This window comes from Mastomys coucha, unplaced genomic scaffold (assembly GCF_008632895.1).
Source record: "Mastomys coucha isolate ucsf_1 unplaced genomic scaffold, UCSF_Mcou_1 pScaffold15, whole genome shotgun sequence".
In the NCBI taxonomy this organism is placed as follows: domain Eukaryota; kingdom Metazoa; phylum Chordata; class Mammalia; order Rodentia; family Muridae; genus Mastomys; species Mastomys coucha.
The window spans coordinates 89,537,390-89,558,521 of record NW_022196897.1 but is presented as its reverse complement, the minus strand read 5'-3'; the positions used below and the strand labels follow the sequence as shown (position 1 = coordinate 89,558,521).

At 37.6% G+C, this 21,132-nt stretch overlaps 1 protein-coding gene across 2 annotated transcripts in view; it reads right to left on the bottom strand.

The window, feature by feature from the left end:
• Nucleotides 1-1,109: 1,109 nt before the first annotated feature.
• Nucleotides 1,110-21,132, bottom strand: part of Fbxo3 (F-box protein 3) — a 33,735-nt gene continuing 13,712 nt past the window's right edge. The window contains exons 4-11 of one of the 2 annotated variants that reach the window (XM_031371198.1): nt 19,211-19,325; nt 16,549-16,753; nt 15,403-15,448; nt 12,394-12,478; nt 11,480-11,602; nt 9,215-9,330; nt 7,642-7,832; nt 1,110-2,761 (exon numbers count right to left, since the gene is read on the bottom strand). In XM_031371198.1, coding sequence (XP_031227058.1) covers nt 2,558-2,761; nt 7,642-7,832; nt 9,215-9,330; nt 11,480-11,602; nt 12,394-12,478; nt 15,403-15,448; nt 16,549-16,753; nt 19,211-19,325 — 1,085 coding nt within the window. In that variant the 3' untranslated portion in view covers nt 1,110-2,557. Of the gene's footprint in view, nt 2,762-4,534; nt 6,700-7,641; nt 7,833-9,214; nt 9,331-11,479; nt 11,603-12,393; nt 12,479-15,402; nt 15,449-16,548; nt 16,754-19,210; nt 19,326-21,132 lie in introns of those variants that run through there. The other variant, XM_031371199.1, reaches the window with a different exon arrangement.

Sequence of the window (21,132 nt, the reverse complement as noted above, 5' to 3'; positions counted from 1 at the left end):
TAAACTACTGTTTTATTGGGAGAGTCCTTCTAAAGTGGGTTGATACGAGGGTCTGAATGTTTGTTATCTACATCCTGCCCCCTTCTCATGCATTATACTGACTAATCCACAAAGCATCTTTATGAAAATGTACATTAGGTCGATTGTTAATGACTTCACTTGTATAGCTACATTTTTTTTTTTTTTTTTTAAGACAGGATTTTACTCTGTAGTCTAGGCTGGTCTCAAACTCACTTTACAGTGAGTTTCCTTCTGCCTCAATCTGCCTCTTAAATTGGGATTACAGGTATGTGCTACCATGGCCTGGCTATATTTTCTACTTATAATCAAAGGTATTTTGTTATAGTAGCCTAAATTAAAACAGTTGACTATTTTTAAAAAGAGAAGCCTGAATAGTATTTCTTGTCTGATAATAGTCATGTTCTCACTTAACAATGGGAATATAGTTTAAGAAATGAGTCATCAGGTGACTGTGTTGTCAGGCGATTTTATCACTGTGCAAACACCACAGAATGTATTTTATACAAACCTGATGGAGTAGAGGAGGGCTTGCTCTGGCCCTCCACACCCACTTTTCTAGCTTTTAAAAGTTAGCTGCGGGGCTGGTGAGATGGCTCAGCAGGTAAGAGCACTGACTGCTCTTCCGAAGGTCTTGAGTTCAAATCCCAGCAACCACATGGTGGCTCACAACCACCCATAATGAAATCTGATACCCTCTTCTGTGTACTCATTTATAATGATAAATAAATCTTAAAGTTAGCTGCCTTCACCCACAAGTTTGCAGATTTATCACTTCCTTTCAAATTCTCTAACAATCTTCAGTCATTTTAGACCACCCAGAGTTCTCACGAACCCTGACAGGTCTAGTCTTCTCTTTCAATGTTGTAGGCAAACCCTGCTTTGGCAGTGATCATTATGATGTTGAGGGCACATCTGTGTCAAGTCAGATGATTACAAGGGTCTCCAGACCTGATATTGACCTTTCTTGAAATATTCATATTGCCTTCTATGAAGCAGATGCTCTAACAACTTGTGCCCCATCCGTTCTTGTTCTTTGAGGGTACAGCTATGGTGGAGTGGCTGACTTAACAAGCAGTAGCCATCAGTGATGCTCGTCCTTCAAAGTCCTTAATTTTAATTTCATTTCTGGGTCAATTACTTGATGACAACTTACTATCAACCTTAGCAGTAGACTGTGTATGCTTTGGAGCCATAACAAATAAAACAACATGAGATTTAATCAAGCACAAGAGAAAAATGATACATTCAACAGATGTGGTATACAGAAGATGAGCTTGCTGCTGGCTTCTGTTGAAACACCATGTGATTGTATTCTTTTATGAAAAGTAAGTAGGAAAATGACTTGGAATATTTTCATCTGTCCTCATAAAGGGGCAAGTTTGCTCATGGTACTTGAGAGCAGGCACTTAGACTTGAATATGGCACTCTTCGTAAATTTTCTCCATGACTAAACTGTTTTCGAGGAATATTGGTGGAGAACAACAGAGGGCATAATCAAAGTCAGCAGTCAACTCGGAATGGACCTGTATACTCAAGCTGTGAGCCAGCAAGTACCACTGCCATCTTCTAGCTTAACAACAAAAGCTCAGTACTAGTCTATGGGAAATAGGCACTTACACAAAATTGTTTTTAAAATAGGAGTTTTTGACACTTGAAGGATTTCATTCCAAACTCTCAATTATATAATTACAAAAAAATCCATGTTTCACGAAAATATCTAACCCTAACATAAAATTCAGATCACTTACCACAAAGTTAGACAAATGTATAAACAAAACAGAAAGCATATTTACAAATTAGAGTCCATGAGACATTGTGAAGAATCTTTAACAACACTCTACGTACTTTTACAAACTACATTTAAAATGATGAATCTATAAATAATATGAGAATGGTCATAGTGTGAGAAGTTTAACCTTTAAAGCCCAAAGTTATGTTGAAGACTTTAAATTAAAAGTAATCATAAAAATTTGCAACTCAGGTCTGTGTGACAAAGACTAATTCAAGGATAGATTGTCTTCATAAGGGCAAACTACTCCTATTGAATTTAGTCATTTAGTTCCCCATGAGTACAAAATATTAACAACCATGAGGTGGATTAAGCTAATTACAAATTCTGTTAGTTTCTAAACAACTAAAAGGGGTCTTTGCACAGCCAGTCATATAGTCTCTTTCTACCCTTGTGTGGGTATTTTTGTTACATATAAAATTCTCATCCAAAACAATTTTCCCTTCACCTCTGTGTTTTGTTTTTAAGTAGAAAATATTTTTAAACAAAGGAACATCTGTTCTTTAGCTAGAGAACTGCTCTCCCATTGACCCCTGGAAGAGAAAACAAACAATGCCCATTTCTTCCTCTACCTACAACCGCAAAGCAAAGCAAAGTGACCCAACTCCTAACGTAGCGTCATAGAGAGCCTAGGTCTAGAACAACACTTCATGCTAGTTTCCTGCTATATGCTGAGCACAATTATTTACATTATTGACAAATCTATTTAACAGAATGGAGTCATCCCAGAGCTTCCTTCAGCAGCAGCTAAAACAGACGAGAGCAGCGGCGTCTGCGAATGGGAACATCAAAGACCCTCCTTCGCCTCTCTTCTCCTTCACCCTCATCTGACTCATTGTCATCCTCATCTGATTCATCTGATTCATCCATGTCTGCCGAGTCATCATTTTCTTCTTCCTCCTCCTCCTCAGCTTCCTCCTCCATCTCTTCATATTCATCAGGACCCATTTCCTTAAAAGAGAAAATCTTCTGATGAGAAAAACTGATGATCAGTTCTTATAATATTTCTATGGCCTAGACCACACGTAACTAGACATGCTAGGCACAAGTTTTCACAGACCTAAACAGCACAAGTCTCATGATGCAAGACGCATCACGTTAAGTAATGCTCACTTATGATTTTAATGGTAAACACATTTCACCAAGACAGTGGTTGTTCTTCACATAGCAGTTGGTAATTCATACATAGAGGTAGGCATAGTAGTAACTCACAATGAAGTTTTAATGAACTTAGAGTAATATGGTTTATTAATTCTTTATAAGTCTATCTGCTTGGGCGGTGGTGGCGCATGTCTTTAATCCCCAGCACTTGGGAGGCAGAGGCAGGTGGATTTCTGAGTTCGAGGCCAGCCTGGTCTACAGAGTGAGTTCCAGGGCAGCCAGAGCTACACAGAGAAACCCTGTCTCAAAAAAAAAAAAAAAAAAAAAAGAAAAATCAAAATAAGTCTATCTGCTTATGGACACACAGATGTGAAAATATTAATCAGATATGATCTCTAGTGGTAATTTTTATGCACAGTTCCTAAAAGGTTTTTTTATTGTGTTCCAAACACACATCATCTTAATTTAAACATCAGTAGCCTCTACTTTTGAAAAAGAAAAATTTTATTTTTTCAGTTGCTTATAACAACAACAGTCAATTATCTTCTCTTGGTTCCTGTGGTTGGATACCTGGGAAGCACTTAATGGAATACTTCTGGCTTCAAGTCTCTCTCATGATGCTACAGCTGAATGGTGACTGGACCCAAACTTCACCTCAAGGGCTTCTTCACTCACATGTCTGGTACCTGGACTGGAATGATCCAAATATCTGGAGCCTGGAGTGGGCACTTTCTTCCACCTTGAAGTTGGATCTACACGCCTTCTATGGCTGCTTCATGTCAACTGGACTTCTCACACTAGGTCTCAGGGTACCAAAGGCACATGTTCCAGGAGAAGGAGAACTAAGCTAAAAGCATGCTGCCCTTTCAAACTCAGCCTCAGCCAAGTGTCTGTTAATTCCCTAGAGAGGTGCGTTCCCAAGACCACTCAACACTGTAAGAAAAGGGAGTCTAGGACAGGAGCGATGAGGAGCATGCAGTGTCAGACTGTCTCTCGGAATGCCATTCTGCTTAAGCAAGCATCCCCAATCAAGTCGTGGCTTTAATTTGGCTGCCAATCTTTTCTTACATCAGAGACTCAATGAAGAGTCTGAACAGCCAGGGTTCAGCTGGCCATATGAGTACTGAGAAATTTAGTGCATGATGTCAGCAAAAATCACCATGGCTTTTACTGCATTAATATCATTAGCACTACTCTGGTGCCTCTTTTTAAAGACAGGATCTCATGTACTGAGTGGCTCTTCTGATCTCATTTATAACTGCTCTCCCCTTGTTGTCTGCATTCAAGCCTCCTCGGATCAAACACACTAAGCCCACAGTTGCCTAATAATCCTCCTACCAAGTACTTCTTTGGCCGAATATTATTCCCCAAATCCACTTGGTTCACTTCATTCCTTCTATATTTCTACTAAGATACTACCAAGGCCTTTCCTAACACATCTTTAGAACAGAGTCCAACAGGGTACTCCCTTCTCTATCACATTTGTTAATTGACTTAAGAGCACACATTAATTTGTTTCTTCCAATTAGAATATAAAATCCAAGGCAGGGGTTTTGATTATATTGTTTGCTACAGTACTCAGACACTTGTTGAGAAAACAAATAAAAATGTAGGAGAAAAGAATTGTGTCATTTAGGATTTATTATAACATAACAATAACAATCAGAAAATATATACATAAATGTGACTTTTATGTTATTTCATTATTTTTAACTTAAGATTATTTTTTTAAATCTAAGGAATGAAGACTTCAAAGTTTTGCAGGAGGTACAAAAGGAGGGATGGGGAAGGCTTTGGAAATCCTAAAATATGATTATCAGGTAGTATGTTTATCATACTAATGAAGAAAACAAGAACTATTAAAGGAGTCAACTATGGTTAGAGAGAGAAATAGCCAGATGATGTGTATTATCCAAACAGCAGATAAGAGAGGGACAGAGAAGGATGGACATAAAGGAGCATTTACAATGTTCATAGTGCCCTCAACCAAGCACCAAAAATACCCTACATAGGGACATCATTAAACTAAGCAAAGAATATTTACAGTGGCAAGTATAAAGGAAAAGAAATTATGAAGCCTAGCAATCAGACTGGTGGAGGACAAAAAAAAATGTAAAACACAATTCAACTTCCATATCAAGGAAGATAATAAAAATAAGAAAGGTCAATAAAGACAACCCTATTGTTTTTTTATGTTCATTAAAATAAGTCACAATTCTCATTTTTTCTAATGACTCCATTTTTGAGAAAAACACTTTCTGTAAAACAGGTCAACTACTTTTTCTTGTAGCTGAGCAGGAACTAAAGCTTTAAATAAATACAGTTGAGAGGGTTGAACATGTAATGGGTTTATTTATTGTAATTTTAAAAGGAACTGATACTATTATAAATGTCCTGTTTTAATTTCTAATATGGTACATACTGACATGCCCATGTAAACAGGTTCTTAGGCATCAATGGTTTTTATACATCTAAGGAGGTGATGAGACCCAAAGGCTTGAGAATCACTGTCTTGAAGTAAAACCCATACTTTACATCCACTGAAACAAATATTAAAGACAAGAACAAAAGGATCAAGCTGAGCCAGCTTGACCACCTACCAATGCATACCTCAATGCTCTTAACTTAGGACAAGGAATGTTATTAGAGATGAATACGAACCAAAGAACTACTTCCATAAACAGACAACAATCCTAAGCACTGGCACACAATCATACAACTTCAAAATGCATGAAGCAAATCTGACAAGAATAAAGTAAGCAATGGACAAAGCCATTCATTAAAGATATCGACAATAATCTCTTCAATGGCTAAAGTAACAAAAGTTTAAAAAAAGAGCAACAAATATACAGATGACTTGGCAAACACTGTCAATCAGTCAGCTTGGCTTGTCATTTATAGAATAAATTCTCACATGGTAGAGTATACATTCTTTTAAAAAACACAGAGATCATTTATCGAGATATAGAAATTCTTCACATAATTTGGGGTCATAAAACATTAAAAAATATTAGCAATACAAAGTAAGTTCTCTAACCACAACAATATTAAAAATCAATAAGTAAAAGATAACTAAAATCTTCTAAACACTTGAAAATTAACATATTTCTATGTAGTCTTAAGTCAGTTACAAGGGAAATCTTGAGCTTTTTGAACTGAATATTAATCAAAATATAACATATCAAAATTTGTACAATACAACTAAAACAGTGCTTAGAAACAGGAAAGGTCTACAATCAATAATCTACACTTCTACCTTTAAAAGCTACAAGAAAAGTGAATTTAAGCCAGGGTAAGTAGAAGAGAAATAAAGACAAGTGCACCAAGCACTGAGATAGAAAAAGCAGACTACTGAAAATCCATCAAAACTAAATGCTGTTCCTCTGAATGATCAATAGAAATGTGGCTAAAAAAAGATATAAATCACCAATATTAAGAATAAAAGGTTATCTGACTATAGCTCTTGTAACCATTAAAAGGATATCAACAGAATATTATGAATAACTTTATGCTAATAAATTCAACATTTAGATGAAATGAACAAATTTTGTGAAAGGCACAAATTACCAAAACTGAAACAAGAAAGAATATAAAATACACGTATTAAAGAAATTAAGTCCATATTTTAAAATTTCCCCATAAAGCAAACTCCAGTTCCAGACAGCTTCACTGATGAAAATCAACCATTTAAGGATAGGATGGTACCACGCTCATATAGATTCTGGGCTAGCCAAGAATGGAAGGCTGGTCTGGTGTAGGCATGGTGCACACATCTAGCACTTGGGAGGCTGAGGCAAGAAAACAGAGTTTGAGGCCAGTCTGGGCTACAGAATGATACACTATCTCAAGCCCTTCTCTCATCCCCTTCACCCAAGAACAACAATGGAAGTCTATTCCAGAGAGTAGCAAGTTCTGCATGCTGAGAACAACGTTACTCACAAACATGGGCCTTTTCACCACACTGCATAAGTGTACAACGGCTCAGCATCATTCTTATCTTTCAAACCAGAGATGAGAATGGGTCCTCTTCCAGGAAGGTTAGTGGCTTATCCACTTTTGCAGAATTATCTCAAACCTACCCATTTCAGGAGCTGGGAGGGCATCTTCTAAGCATTCAATGTCTACAACTCAGGTGCATTCTGAATATTTATTCTCAAATCTAACAGAGTACTTCACATACTGCAATCATTTTACAGCCCACGGAGTAAGGCTACTGTTGTACCTATCACAAGGCAATCTTAAGAATGAGATTTGTAAAATATGTCTGGTTGACTTGAAAAACAATCACAGAAGACTGCTAAAAGTATATTCCTATCCATAAATCCTCTATGAAAATCTCTATAGGATACTAGTTTATTTTACTAAATTGGGAGTTTTAGGAAAAATACTGTAGGAAATTGTTTCCAACATACTTAATGACAAAAGTCAATTTTAAGTGGTCTGATTGATCCTTCACATCTTCTAATATATTCAGGCTACATAGCTATTGTTGGGAACACTGGAAAAGAAGTTTAATCTGAAAAATGGATAATAGTAGGAGGGACTAAAATAAATGCATTGTTCATCTCCTTTCATATATTAATATAACCCTAATATACTTCCTCAAAATGTCTACTTTTTTTTTTTTGGAGGGGGTCATCATTATAAACTACTTATCTACCTAAACAAAGATGGTCTTAAAATAATTCTACAAAGTCATATATCCAGCACTAGAAAAAAAATTAACTTACCAATCGGGCTATAGATACCCTGAATGTTGGACATGCCATGTGGAATCGGGGGATGGCAACATTAAAGACCTTGTCCTTAAAGTACAGAAAATGGAAGGTATAATACCCTTCCATATAGCCTGATGTCGTAGAAAATGTGGTACAGCTTGTGTATTCGTATATCCGACCTGGGCTAATAATTGGAAATTCACCTGCAGAGAAAACAGTAACAATAAACCAAAATATAAAACTCACTTCTTCCTTTTAGTGAATACATTCTCCGGATGCTCTGTAAATAGTTAGAAAGTGAACTGCACAATTAGGAAAAAACAAAACCCTAAGAGGATTACAACAAAGTGACAACAGGGCATCGTGAGGGTCCGTCCCTCTTTGACAGTTTTGAGTCAGATTTTTGAGGGCTGGGACTTTCTGCATGTGAAGGCCAGAGGACAACATGTGGGAACTGTCTCTCTTCCATCACTTGGGCCCCAGGGATAACCTAAGGTTTGGTGGCACTTGCCTTTGTCTGCTGAGGCCTCACCAGCCCCTGACATTTTTTATTCCCCAAATTCTCTACAAGGTAGCAGATGGGGGATATCTAGTAAACAAAATTTAAGAGGGACACTTCTTTTTCCCTATAGTTGTTTAAATCTTTAAAACACAAATAATAGAAAAATGTCACAGTTGAGACAGTAGCTCAAGCAAAGGTAAAGGTAATATAATTCCTACAGCAGCAAGTGAGATGCATCTCGAATGTTCAGTCTGGATATACATCAGTTACAGAGGGGGCCCTCAGATCAGCAATCAAATGACAAAACATACAACAGTTTTAAAACAACTCCTTAGCACTAGATTCTCTCTCTTTTTTGAGATTTTATATTTCAGCCAGAAGTGGTGATGCATACCTTTAATCCCAGCACTCAGGAGATGCAGGTAGATCTCTGAGTTCAAGTCCAGCCTGGTCTACATAAAGATTTCTAGGCAAGCAAAGCTACAGTAAAACCCTGAGTACAAAACTAAATACATAAATTAAAATAATAAAAATTTATATTTTAATTATGCATTTATATATGTGTGTGTGCATATGTGCACATGAGTACAGGTGCTCACAAAGACCGGAAGACGTTGGATCCTCTGGAGCTGGAGTTACATGTGCTTAGGAGCCACCTAATATGGGTGCTAGGAACTTAACTTCAGGAAGGCAGCATCAATAATAACAAAGGAAAGTTAAATCTGTGCTATTAATTTCAGTATCACTTCTAAAATTGATAAAGATTACCAATATAAAAATTATTTTCTTACTGTCCTGTGCCTCCTAACTCACAGAACATAATCATTACAATTAAAAAAATAAGCACAACAACAAAAAAAAAAAAAACCCCAAAAAAATAAGAACACAAGAATAACAATCAGAGAACCCTAGATGATCCACAGAAAGGGAAATCCCTAAATAACTGAGTTTGCTATGGTTCTAGAAAAGCTGACATTTCAGGGACTAAAATGATTGGCTAAGTACATTTATAAGTAAACTTATAAACAGTCTAAACTTTCTTTGAAACAACTGACCAAGAAATGTAAATCTTGGGTGACATACCAACTACTCCAGGTCCCTGGACTTCCTCCACATCCCCTTTAGCATTTGTTATCCTCCAGTAGCGACTGTCCAACTGACAGGCCTTCTCAGGAAGAGCATCCCTTGACATTTCAATCCTGGAGAAAAGAACAGGGCATAGATGTATTGTCTTCCTTTTTTGTTTAAGTTCTCCAGCGTTTGAATTAACACTATGAAAGATTTCCAAGGAAAATTAATAAATCTAACCCAGAGTCCACATTAGCCATAAGTTCTCAAAGACACTGCTTTAATTAGGCTAATTCCATGCCTCCAAGAAAATGCTTTTACTGAATTTATGCATCCATCATTCAGTAAGAACTAACAATATAGAAGGACTACATAAATAAATGCAAAAACAGCGGAAGCAACTATCTCTGGCTGATCAAATAAATATCCATTTGGCAGATACTTTGTAGATACAGTGTCATGAAAAACTTCTGAAGAACTCATTCATTCATTCATTCAAAACCTATGCAACACAATTCTGTTTTTCTATAGCTTCTAAAAAGCTCTAAGCACAATGCTACCAATTATTAGAATTATACTTTAATTTGCTTCTAGAGGCTAACATTTTCTCTTTCTCTAGGAATCTGCCTCTGTTTTTCTGCTAAGTACCCTGTAAGGGCAGGAAGGTATTTTCATTTTAATAAAGTCTTAATTTTAAGCAGGATGTAAATAAAAACAGGTATCTAAACTATGCTTGGAGCAATGGCTTATCTTTCTGCCTAAGCACAGAACATTTCTAACTACAGTAAATTAAAGCATTTGTTTTTTATATTTAATCAAATTAAACACTTAATACTATGTATGACACTTAAGAAGCACTCCATAAATATTTATTACATTTCAAAATTGAATATAGATAGGCCATATGAAATTTTAAATGCACAGTTTTCTGTTTGGCAATGGACTAACTTCTAGGTTATATTACAAATCTAAAATAGAGCTTTGACAATTCCAACCTAGTAGTCTAGTTCCTGCAGTATCTGAAACAATAATTTATACTCAGGACACATGCAAAAACCCAAAAATCCATAACCTGTAAAACTCCTTATGAACACTGTATTGTAGAAAATTTATTAACTTTTCTGAAAATTTCAGCAAGAGACTATTTTTCAAAGTGTGCCTTAGCAGGAAGGTAAGGCAGCCTAGTGGATAAAGGCATTTCTTACCAAACCTAACAACTTGAGTACCATCCTCAGGATCCACATGATAGGCGAGAACCAACTCCCGCAGGACACTACCCAAACATGCACACACAATAAATTAAAAATGTAATTTAAAACATTTAAGTGTACTTTAGAGCTAGGAAGGTGGTTCAGTGGGCACAAACATAAGGACTGATGTTTGGAGTCCCAGAACCTACTTAAATATTGGTTGGGCATGGCTGCCTGCCTATAAACCCCATACTCATAGATAGCTAATCTAGATGTACTGTCAAGCTCTAGATTAACTGCAAGACCTGTTTCAAAAACTAAGGTGGGTGGTAACAGAGGAAGAGGGATGTCAACCTCAAGCCTCTGCATACCCATGTATCCACACATATGCAATCATACACACTAAAAAAAATATATAATTTTTGTTTGTTTGTTATATTTTTCCAGACATGGTTTCTCTGTGTAGTTCAGCTATCCTAGAACTCGCTCTGTAGACCAGACCAGCCTGGCCTCAAACTCACAGAGATCCACTTGCCTCTGCCTCCCCAATTCTGGGATTAAATGAGTGGGTCACTATTACCTGGCCTTTTTTTTTTAATTAAAAAATAAAAATAACCCTTAAATGCATTACATGGCTGGGATTGTAGCTCCGTGACAAAAGTACTTGCCAAACATGGACAAGGCTCTTGGTTTGATTCATAGGACCATAAAACAAAATAAAAAACAAAACCCATAAAATTCATTTCATAGATCATGTCCAAATGGAGTAAGAGCAACCAGCCATAGGATGGTGGCACTTTAACTGAAAGAGGAGTCATGACTCAGATATAAAATGGTCCCCAAGTGTTGAGGATTTGTTTGCTTCTTCTTTCTCTGCTTCCCAGCCACCATAAAGTGAACAGCTTTGCCCTCAGCATTAAGTCTACACTGCTAGGACATTCGGCCTACTCACACTTGGGCGCAGAAATGAGAGAGCCACATGGCCATGGGCTGTAGGCTCTGAAAGTCCTGGCTCACCAAAGTTGATTCCTCAGGGGTTTTGTCATGGAAACACACTGACAAGCCCACAGTCCCACTTATCAATTCTCACCTGATTCGGTATGTGAAGAAATAGTGTGGTGGGTGCACAGAGCTGAGTTCTGGCAAAAATGATGTGGACACTGAAACTGTAATATCTCCAGTTGTTGCTACACACTCTGGGTCATGAATATATCTAGCAAAGAAGAAATTTAAACATGTTGAAATCAACAGCTTCAATTCTTACAAGGTTTAAACATCTATAGTACAATGCCTTACCTATAGTTTAAAACTTTCAGTCATATTTGATACAACCCTATTGAACTTGAACATTATAATAGTAGAAAACCTTGGTGCCTCTGGTTCAGTATAGGCAGCAATCAAAGATCCATGGTCACTTTTTCAAACCATGGATCAGTAATCAATTTAGAAACCAATTAGGGCTTCTCTGAGTTTTCAGTGCTATAAAAATTGGGAGACTTCTGAAAACTGACTATACTATTAAATGGCGACTATGGACTATGAAAATATATAAGAATGTAAATATATTGAGCCTCTTATGACATATACTTACCTATTGTTTCTGCCATGAAGGTTCTATGAACTAGTATCACCTATAATCACCTATAATACAACATCCAGTTACAGATAATAAATGTCTGCCAGGAGCTAGTTATTTGCTTGCTATTCACAATAAATCAATTAATTGGCAAACTTTATTGTTTTGCAAAGAGAAATTATGTAGCTACTATCAAGCTACTAAATCACATTTAGCTTTTCCTTTTGAGTTTTCAAGACAAGAGAAATATTGACTGATTAAATGTTTTGATGTTCTAGCTTTGATATGAGACTGAAACAGATATATAGATCAATGAAGTTCATTTCTTAACCTTCCATGGAAATCTCATCTTATGATAGATATTTGCAATAGATAGCCTTTTCTGACTTAACAGTTGTTTTAATCACATAAGCCCCAACTGGAAATACCTGAAAATCTGGTCTCTAATGATGGGGAAACCACCTGATACAACACTGTTGACGTAGGATGTAAACCAGTCAGTAAAAGTAGCACCTATGAACCAAGAAGGGGGAGAATAAGTACAGGGGGGGAAAAATCAACAGAGGAAGCAACTATAATTTCGCTATGTTTAAGGTATGATTCCAAAACTAGAAATAGGTATAGGTACAATTCTACTATTATGCTATTAGACAAATTTCTTTTCCCAATTCTTATTTATTATGACTGTGGTGTATGCTCAGTTATGTTTATCTGTGTGCACTTGTGCACACACACTCAGAGGCTGAAAGACATCCCATCCCTGCTCCATCACTCTCCACCGATTCCCTTGAGACAGGGCATTCCTTTGTATGTATAGCTAAGCTGGTATCCAGCAAGCCCCAGCAAGCCCCAGCAAGCCTCCTGTCTCTGCCCTATGAAATGCTAAGATGACAGGCATGGGCACAAACCCATGGTGGGCAAAAGCCACACCAAGATTTACATAAGTACTGGGACTTGAACTCAAATCCTCATGCTTGCACATTAAGTACTCTTACCCAAATGAGCCGTCTCTCTAGCCCTTCTGTTCTCAATTCTATCTACATTATTTCCTTTGTGTTCCCTACCACCACCATCCCCAGCCACTGCCTAACTTTTGTTAGGGAATTCTACAGCTATTTCCACCTATGTTGTTTTTGTTTGTTTTATATTCAAATTAATTGGTTTGGGTACAGTGATAAAAATATTTGTCTATTAATTTTATACAGAACAAAGGAAATAGTTCCATGTAGGAAAAAAGCATTAGGGAAGGTTATTAGGTCCTACTCTCAGCAATCAGGGTTCCTCTTAGATACACCTGATAGACACTCAAAACACTGGCCCAAGCCAGGCACAGGCTAGACATCTTCCAGAGACATGACATTGTAAAATTCTCAGCATAAGGTTAATACCAGAGTGGTCAAAATACTCATTTCTACAGATTCAGCTGCACCGTGGTCCTCCATATCCCACTGACCAACTCAAAGCAGAAAACAATTACTTATTATTATATTGAAAGACCCCCAGAACTGGGAAGATCCTTACTCAAGTCTCGAGATGATGTGACCACCCAATGACTCACAAGAGACCGAACTTGCTGCAATTACATGAGGTTTATTGGGGATACTGGTACCGGGGTCGATCTCGTGACCTTGTCGGCCAGAGGAGTTCGACCCCGAACACAAGAAGTGAGGGGTATTTAAGAGAAAATCCACAAGCTGGGGGCGGGGAGAGGGTTACCAAGGAAACAGGACATAAAAACAGTGGAAAATTTCAGAGGGACCCAATCCAAGGTATTCAGTTAGGGAGGGGAACATATTCATTCTAGGAATGTAATCTTCATCTACTGGTCGACAGGGTGGAGAGTCTCATAAACCAGTAGACCTTCATTCTTAGTTCCGCCCTCATTGTGGATCATTCAGGAGGGGCAGGTATTGGGAACCAGAGCCCTGAGGCTCTGAGTTAGCCAGGTTTCTGGAACTAGCCAGTCTACATTCCTGGCTGGCTACAGTGGCCCTCCATGTCCTTTTAGGTAAAGGTTATACACCATACCTTTCTATTAAATGCCCTCATTTTAAATTCTAAGATTCTCCAGCCTTTCAATATCAGTCCAGTTCACACTATCTGTCCTTGATATACTGAAAGGATCCATGGCAAGTATTAAGATGAATTAATCTAAAAATTCTAGGTAACACCAAATAACTATTAAACCTCATCATTTTATTTGAAAGTACATATATACAGTACTTAGTTAATATTGTTCAATGATTTTCTTTATAATCCAGTTTCAATTAACCAGGTCTTTACTGAGTATCAGATGTTCAATTTATACCACTAATTATGTTTTTTAATTATCACACCTCAGTGTTTGTTGCAATGATGGTTTATTTTGTCTCAAAGCAGAAAAACATAAAAATGAAAGAAAGAAACTCAGAGCCCAACAGCAATTTCCTTATTGACCAGAAAGCCCTTAATTAAATAGACCAGCTCTTCTAGGCTAAAGCTGTGATGGTCACCTCTGAAAATAAGCTAACCAAGATGACCATGAAGACAATTAGCACAAGCATGGCATCGTGATGGTGCTTAACTTAGAAACAAGATACTGAGTTGAATGAATTCAAGTCAGAACAAGTTGAAAGTCAAGGACCAAATGTAAAAGCTTGGACAACATGCATAACATGAAACCTTTTCAGATTCTGTGAAGAATATCACAAACCCGGACCATGTCACAGTATAAAAAAAACAGATATTCATTTTCTGTTCAAGGTTCCAATTAGAAAATAAAATTAAAAAAAATATTTCTCTACTTAGTGCTGGGGATTAAAACTGGGGCCTTGCACATGCCAGGCACATAGTCAACCACTGAGTTGTCCCTTAGCATCTTGTGTTTTATGAGTATATAAGAAAATGTTTAAGTCAGAAATCCCTTTAAAAAGCAGAATCAATATATAGGAAGCCTCTGCAAGTGAGCAGAGAGCCTCAGCAGGGTGAGACTGGATGAAGAGCAAAAAGTGAGCTGCACTTCCATACAAACTAAAGAGTTCCCCAAATGGTTTCCACTTCAATCTCTTGCTTGAGTTTTACCCTGCCTTCCCACAATGCAGCCTGTGACCTGTAAGCTGAAATAAACCCCTTCCCTCCCGAGTTGCTCTCTATCAGGGTATCCTATTGCCTGAAAGGTATATAGGAACTATATACACAGAACAATTCTACATCTGACTTCTGTAAAGGAAATTAAAAACTTAAGTCTGTACAGGATATGAATTTTTTTCTAAACAAAATACAAAGAAAGCACAAGGGCTGCCTCATGAAAGCCCAGACACAGAACTTTATAAACCAGGAAATATTAAGAAATGCAAGCATGAAACGGCCAGCAGTTCAAGGAAGTCAGAGCTATCCCAATTCATTTTCTTTTCAAAACCAATAGGAAGGGAAAAGTGACTTTTCTATATTTCTCTTACCTATGATAAACATGTCAATAGCAGCAGGATTCCGAGCCATTTGGTCCTATGTGAAAAAAAAAAAAAAGATATACATTGTTTCTTACTAAATATCAGGGAACAAAGCATAATAACATAAAAATAAATTGAGTGTTCTAATCAATACTCAAATATTCCTTGTTGTTATGAATAACTGTCTCCTAAGCCAAGCAACCACCATCTTGAAAAGTTCAGCTGCAGCCCCCCAACCCCTTCTCCCCACACATAAAAGATCATCCCAGCTTTTCTGGTTGATGGTTTACATCCCATCTCTACAGAGGAGCCTAGAAGGGTACAAGATTCTTACCTGAGTATCCAGCTGCTCCCTACCACCTGGCATATATAGCGGTAGGGGAAGACTAGAGCTGGGGCTCCATCTATACAGCTATGAGAAGTCCTCATACCTGCTGGGTAAAGCTTTTGAGATGCAGCCAGTTTGCAGAGGGGTACCCACATGCCTATAGGTAGTCCCTCACCTATGACATATAGTCACTGGTCCCAGAGTGAACTTTGGTGGACTCATGCCTTGGTTTGCCATTGGGTCCCTAAGAGGACAGGTAGATAGTACTTATGTCTCTTCTTGAGAAAAAATTTTAGCAACACTTCCTACTATTGTAATTTCTATGCTCAGGCTTATTCTATAAAATGTTTGAAGGCACCTCTCAATACATGAAAACATATAGTCTATTTCTAATAAGGCAAGTTATAAAACTATTCTTTGAGAACATAACTAGCAAGTAGAAGTGTTATGATAAATAGCTTGTTATCCTACAAGAAAGGGCTTTGAGTTCAGAATCAAGAAACCTGAACAATTTTAGGATGTTCAAAAAATAATTTTACATATTAGAATCAAGGACTTCGATAATAAGTTCCTTAATTTTTCTTATACTTAAAATACCTTAACATGAATAACAACTTTCCATCTAAGCATGTTGTAACTTATACTGTTGGTCCAGTGCAAACCTTCCACTTGGTATTTCACATCACCATGTGAAGACAGTAGTTCTCTAGTTAATAAAATATATGATGCTCCAGCCTATTTTAGATCCCTGAAAGTATCCAATGCATACATTCATATTATTATCAGAATACAGGTTAAAGCCATAATCAAATACATTTCCTACTTACTGGACATTGGTAGAAGACTTCGTTTTTATTTCGGCCCTCTGCAGCTTCCACAGCTATGTACTGACTCAAGCCAGTGTGTATGCAAAAGGTTAAAGGGAGACAGTATTTCAGTCCCTGTCTCTGCTGAAATCCTCCGGCAGCCGTATCAACATCCAATAAATCTTCAGAGCGGTAGTGATTTGACAGTGCCATACTTCCCAGCAACCTGAGGAGAACACAGACTCAAAACCATCAAAAGCAGAACAACAGAAACAAACAGTGGCAAAGAGCTATCTTTCATGTTTTTGATAAATAATTTCATACTGACAAATGTATTCATTTTGTTTAAAACTAACAAACAAACAAACAAACACTTGCTATGGAGTCTTAGCCAGCCTGGTACTTGCAATATAGTTGATGTTGCCCTCAAATTTGAGGTAATCCTCCTACCTCTGCCTCCAGAGAACTGAGATTATCGGCATTAGAAACACACACACACACACACACACACACACACACACACACACTCACACTCACACTCACACTCACTCAGCAAATGGCAAATACCTAAAATCCCAGCTGCTCAAAAGACTGAGAAAGGAATTATAATGAGGTCAAGGCCAACATAGACTACACAGTAAGAGTTTGTCTCAAAAAAAAAAAATGTATCTTATATACTGAACTGCCAGTACTTCTGTGATTTGCTATTTATGTATACTCATAAATGCATACATATATATTACTAGCTAATTTAATGAAAAAGAGGGATAAGGAGAGAGAAAGAGAAGGAGAGAAAGAAAAAGAAAAAGAGAGAGAGGACAAACACAAGGACAGGTACCAGAGGCATTGGGCATCCCTGGAGTAGGGATTTCTGGCTGTTGTGTGCTGCTCAATGTGGATTTTGGGAACTCGGGACCTCGGCCAGAGCAGGACTCACTCTTAACCACTGAGCTATCTCTCTGTCCCTTAATTTGCCTGTTTATGAACTATCCTTGATACTTTGTATTCTGAATACTTCACTTTGTATTATCAGTAGGATCTCATAGGAGAATCCCAGGACACACTCAACCCAGATGTGAGGTCATTAACGGTTTCCCACAATTCTTCACTGTAGTGTTATTTATCTTATGTGCCCGGCCCTTTGAAGGATCCTCAGTTGCTAGCCAACTGGCCCTTTAAGAATTCTTAGCCATTAGAACTGCTTGATCCTATGACCTTTAATATTAGTTACCTCTTGGTGTTCTGGAAACAGAATAGGATATAAAAAATAAAAATTAAAAAATTAAAAAATAAAATGAGCTGAGGATGAGAGAGAAGGGTTTGCTGGTAGAGTGAGAGAAGAAAGCAGTTGGTCCAAAACTATTGTTAGGAAGCTGAGTGGACAGGCTAACAGTTGGTACAGTTGGGAGCTGCTAATGTTGGGAAAGCTGGGAGAAGAGACTGTTTACAGACTGTTGGGGAACTGCTGGGAGAAACAGTTTAAAAGGGCTGGGCTGGAAACTGGGAGCAACGGTTAGGAAAGAAATTAGATTCATGGATCTCTCTGTCTGTCTGTCTGTCTGTCTGTCTGTCTGTCTGTCTCTCTCTGTATGTGTGTGTGTGTGTGTGTGTCCTCTGTCCTTTATCCTTCCTTCTCTCCTATCCAGTGTTAGGGGGCAGAAACCAGGGAAATAAAGGGTGGGAAAAGGAAGAACCCACAAAGTAGCAAGGGCTAGCTACACTGCACATACAGAGCAGCAGCAAGTTCCATCAAGAACAATGAATGAGCCATTCTTTTTGCATTCTTGGTATTTTATAAACACAGTATCTTTGAAATAGTTTAATTCCATGAAAGTACAAAAGGAATAGACACATTCAAAGTTTATTGCTTTAAAAATTGTGAATAAGGCCAGGCGGTGGTGGCACACACCTTTAATCCCAGCACTTGGGAGGCAGAGGCAGGCAGATTTCGGAGTTGGAGGACAGCCTGGTCTACAGAGTGAGTTCCAGGACAGCCAGGGCTACACAGAGAAACCCTGTCTCAAAAAAAAAAAAAAAAAAAAGAAAAGAAAAAAAAAGAAAAATTGTGAGTAAATTTGATGGCTACTTCATTTACCAAAAACAAGAAACAACAAAGAACACCTCAAAACAAAAAGACTACAATGAATTACAAAGGTTTTTTTTAAAGGTCATTCAGTTATAGGCTGTTCTTGATTATGACAAAACTCTACTTTCCTTAGTTTGGTGTATACAGCTCTGAACAAATGATGTTTTTCATATATATAGTAGACAGAACGTGCATCAAGTTCCTAAAACATTTTACCTAGCTGTCACAGGGTAAACACATCACATCAAGCAGTTTAGTCAAATACACTCACAAACACACACGTCACACACCCTCCTGAGTCCCATAGCTTCCTTCCCCCAACCAGATCTTACTTTAATCAGAAGAATGTGCTGGCAGAAAAAATGCCTTTATAAAACACATATATTTGGTAAACTAACTTAATCTATAGATATTACATATGGACTGCTATAAGGAAAAAGAAGGAACCCCCTCCCCTATACATGCATATATATATAATATATAAACATACATTTTTATACATGCTTAGTAAAGATAGTTAAGAAAAACTTGAATAAAATGTAATTTCATTCTAGAAATACCCATTTCTGAAGATTACTAAAACATCAAACAGCTTACCCTGGAACCACTAACTTCTGCCCATTGTGGATCCGGTACGAACAGCGATAATCATCAGGGAGCTTGCAACCAATCTGAGCCTCTACGGCATCCAGGTCTTCCTCACGCGCACCCTCTGCAAATACACACCACAGACACAAGTATGGATGCACAATCAGACTTCAATATAATAGGTCAGCTGTCAACCCGTGAAGCCATCTTATGGCAAGTGAACTCTGTTTAAAATATACTGTCAAAATACCAGACAATGAATTGGAAATTTTAAACACTAAATAAAGTGGCTAGTTTCCTCTCAACATGGAAAACGCCGGTACAAAGAATTGGAAAGGGGGGCCAAGGAATGAACAATTAATTTATTACATTATAACAAAAACCTTCTGCCTCACTTTTCCAAACCTAATATATTCATACTTTGTTTAAAAACAACTCTGGAAGTTCTCTCAGCTGACGTCATGCTAGAGTTTCAATGTGATCCTTTATGGGAAGTGGAGAACAGTAGATAGATGTAGGTTCATACTGTGCGAAGCCACTAAGTTGAGTTTTCCATTGCACATTAGAAAACATGGCCTGCATTCTAGCTGTGACAAACAGAAAAACCTACAAATAACAGAAGAAGTGATGCTCTTCCAAACAGTCGCTCTCAGTTCAGTGGGCCAAACCTCTCACTACTGAATGATTACGGCAAAAAGTCTATTGAAGACATAAAGAAAGCACTTAAAACAACCAACCACCACCACAACACCCCACAAACTAGCCAGATATGGTGGCATATTGCTTGTAGCTCTACGAGTGAACTCAAAAAAGGAAAATCAGAAACAAAACACAAGAGCTAATTTAGGCATTTGGAGTCACCTTGTTGTTAAGCAAGCGCCAATTCTAAAACAAAAAGCTGAACTCAGCTTTAGGTAATATATAGAGCTGATGAATCAAAAAAAAAAAAAAAAAAAAGGATTCAGACTCCACCAAGAGAAAAGCACTGTTCATTCAAATGACAAACAAGCATGGTTTTGTCCCGGTTACAGAAAGCCTACGGGAAAGTGAACTGGAAACAGCCAGTCCTCACAGGCGATGAAGCCCAGGCTTTCCAATGACATCAACCCATTGACGACTGCAGCAAAAGCAACAGGAAATCTCTAGAAGAAAAAGCTATTTCCCGGAGACCTAAATAATGCTCTGCAATCACTCAAAAGATCTAAGCCTCAATAAAAATAAGAACTGACTAGAGAGCAGGCAAAGAGCTAGATGTGGTGACAAAAGCCTGTGATCCTAGCCACAAGTTTCCAGGGTAAGAAATATACTAAAAATTAAAGTCACAAAAACTTAACACTAGGAGCTCTGATGGGTTCAGTGATGGACTAGCATGCATATTCCTGAGAGGGAGCCCACAGACCCTTCCATGAAAAGGGGAGGGGCATGGTCAGAAGTAAAGCTTTCTCACTGTTCAGAAAGTCATAACATACTAAATTCTATAAGACCTTGGTAAGTCAAAGATGCATATTTTAATCTACATTGTGAATACTAAAAGGGAAATACGAAGGGAAAGCAAAGGAGTTAAACATAATTAAAAATGCAAAAATAAAGGGTGAACATATTTAAATGGCACAGTTAAGTTCAAATATATTAGTAAATAAATAAATAAAAGCTAGGATGGCTTCACTCAGATCACATGAGAGTGAGTTTAAATCAAACAGCTTTATTAAGCTAATAGAGAACAGTCATAAAGACAACAGTGAAAGGTTAAAGTTTTATGTCCCTATCATGGTGCACACACACATTCTTTTCCTCATAAAATTACACTGAGAAGGGACAGCAGGCTCAACAATGAAGTCCACCTACAGTCCCAAATATATGTTTTTTGTTTTGTTTTGTTTTGTTTTTTGAGACAAGGTTTCTCTGTATAGCCCTGGCTGTCCTGGAACTCA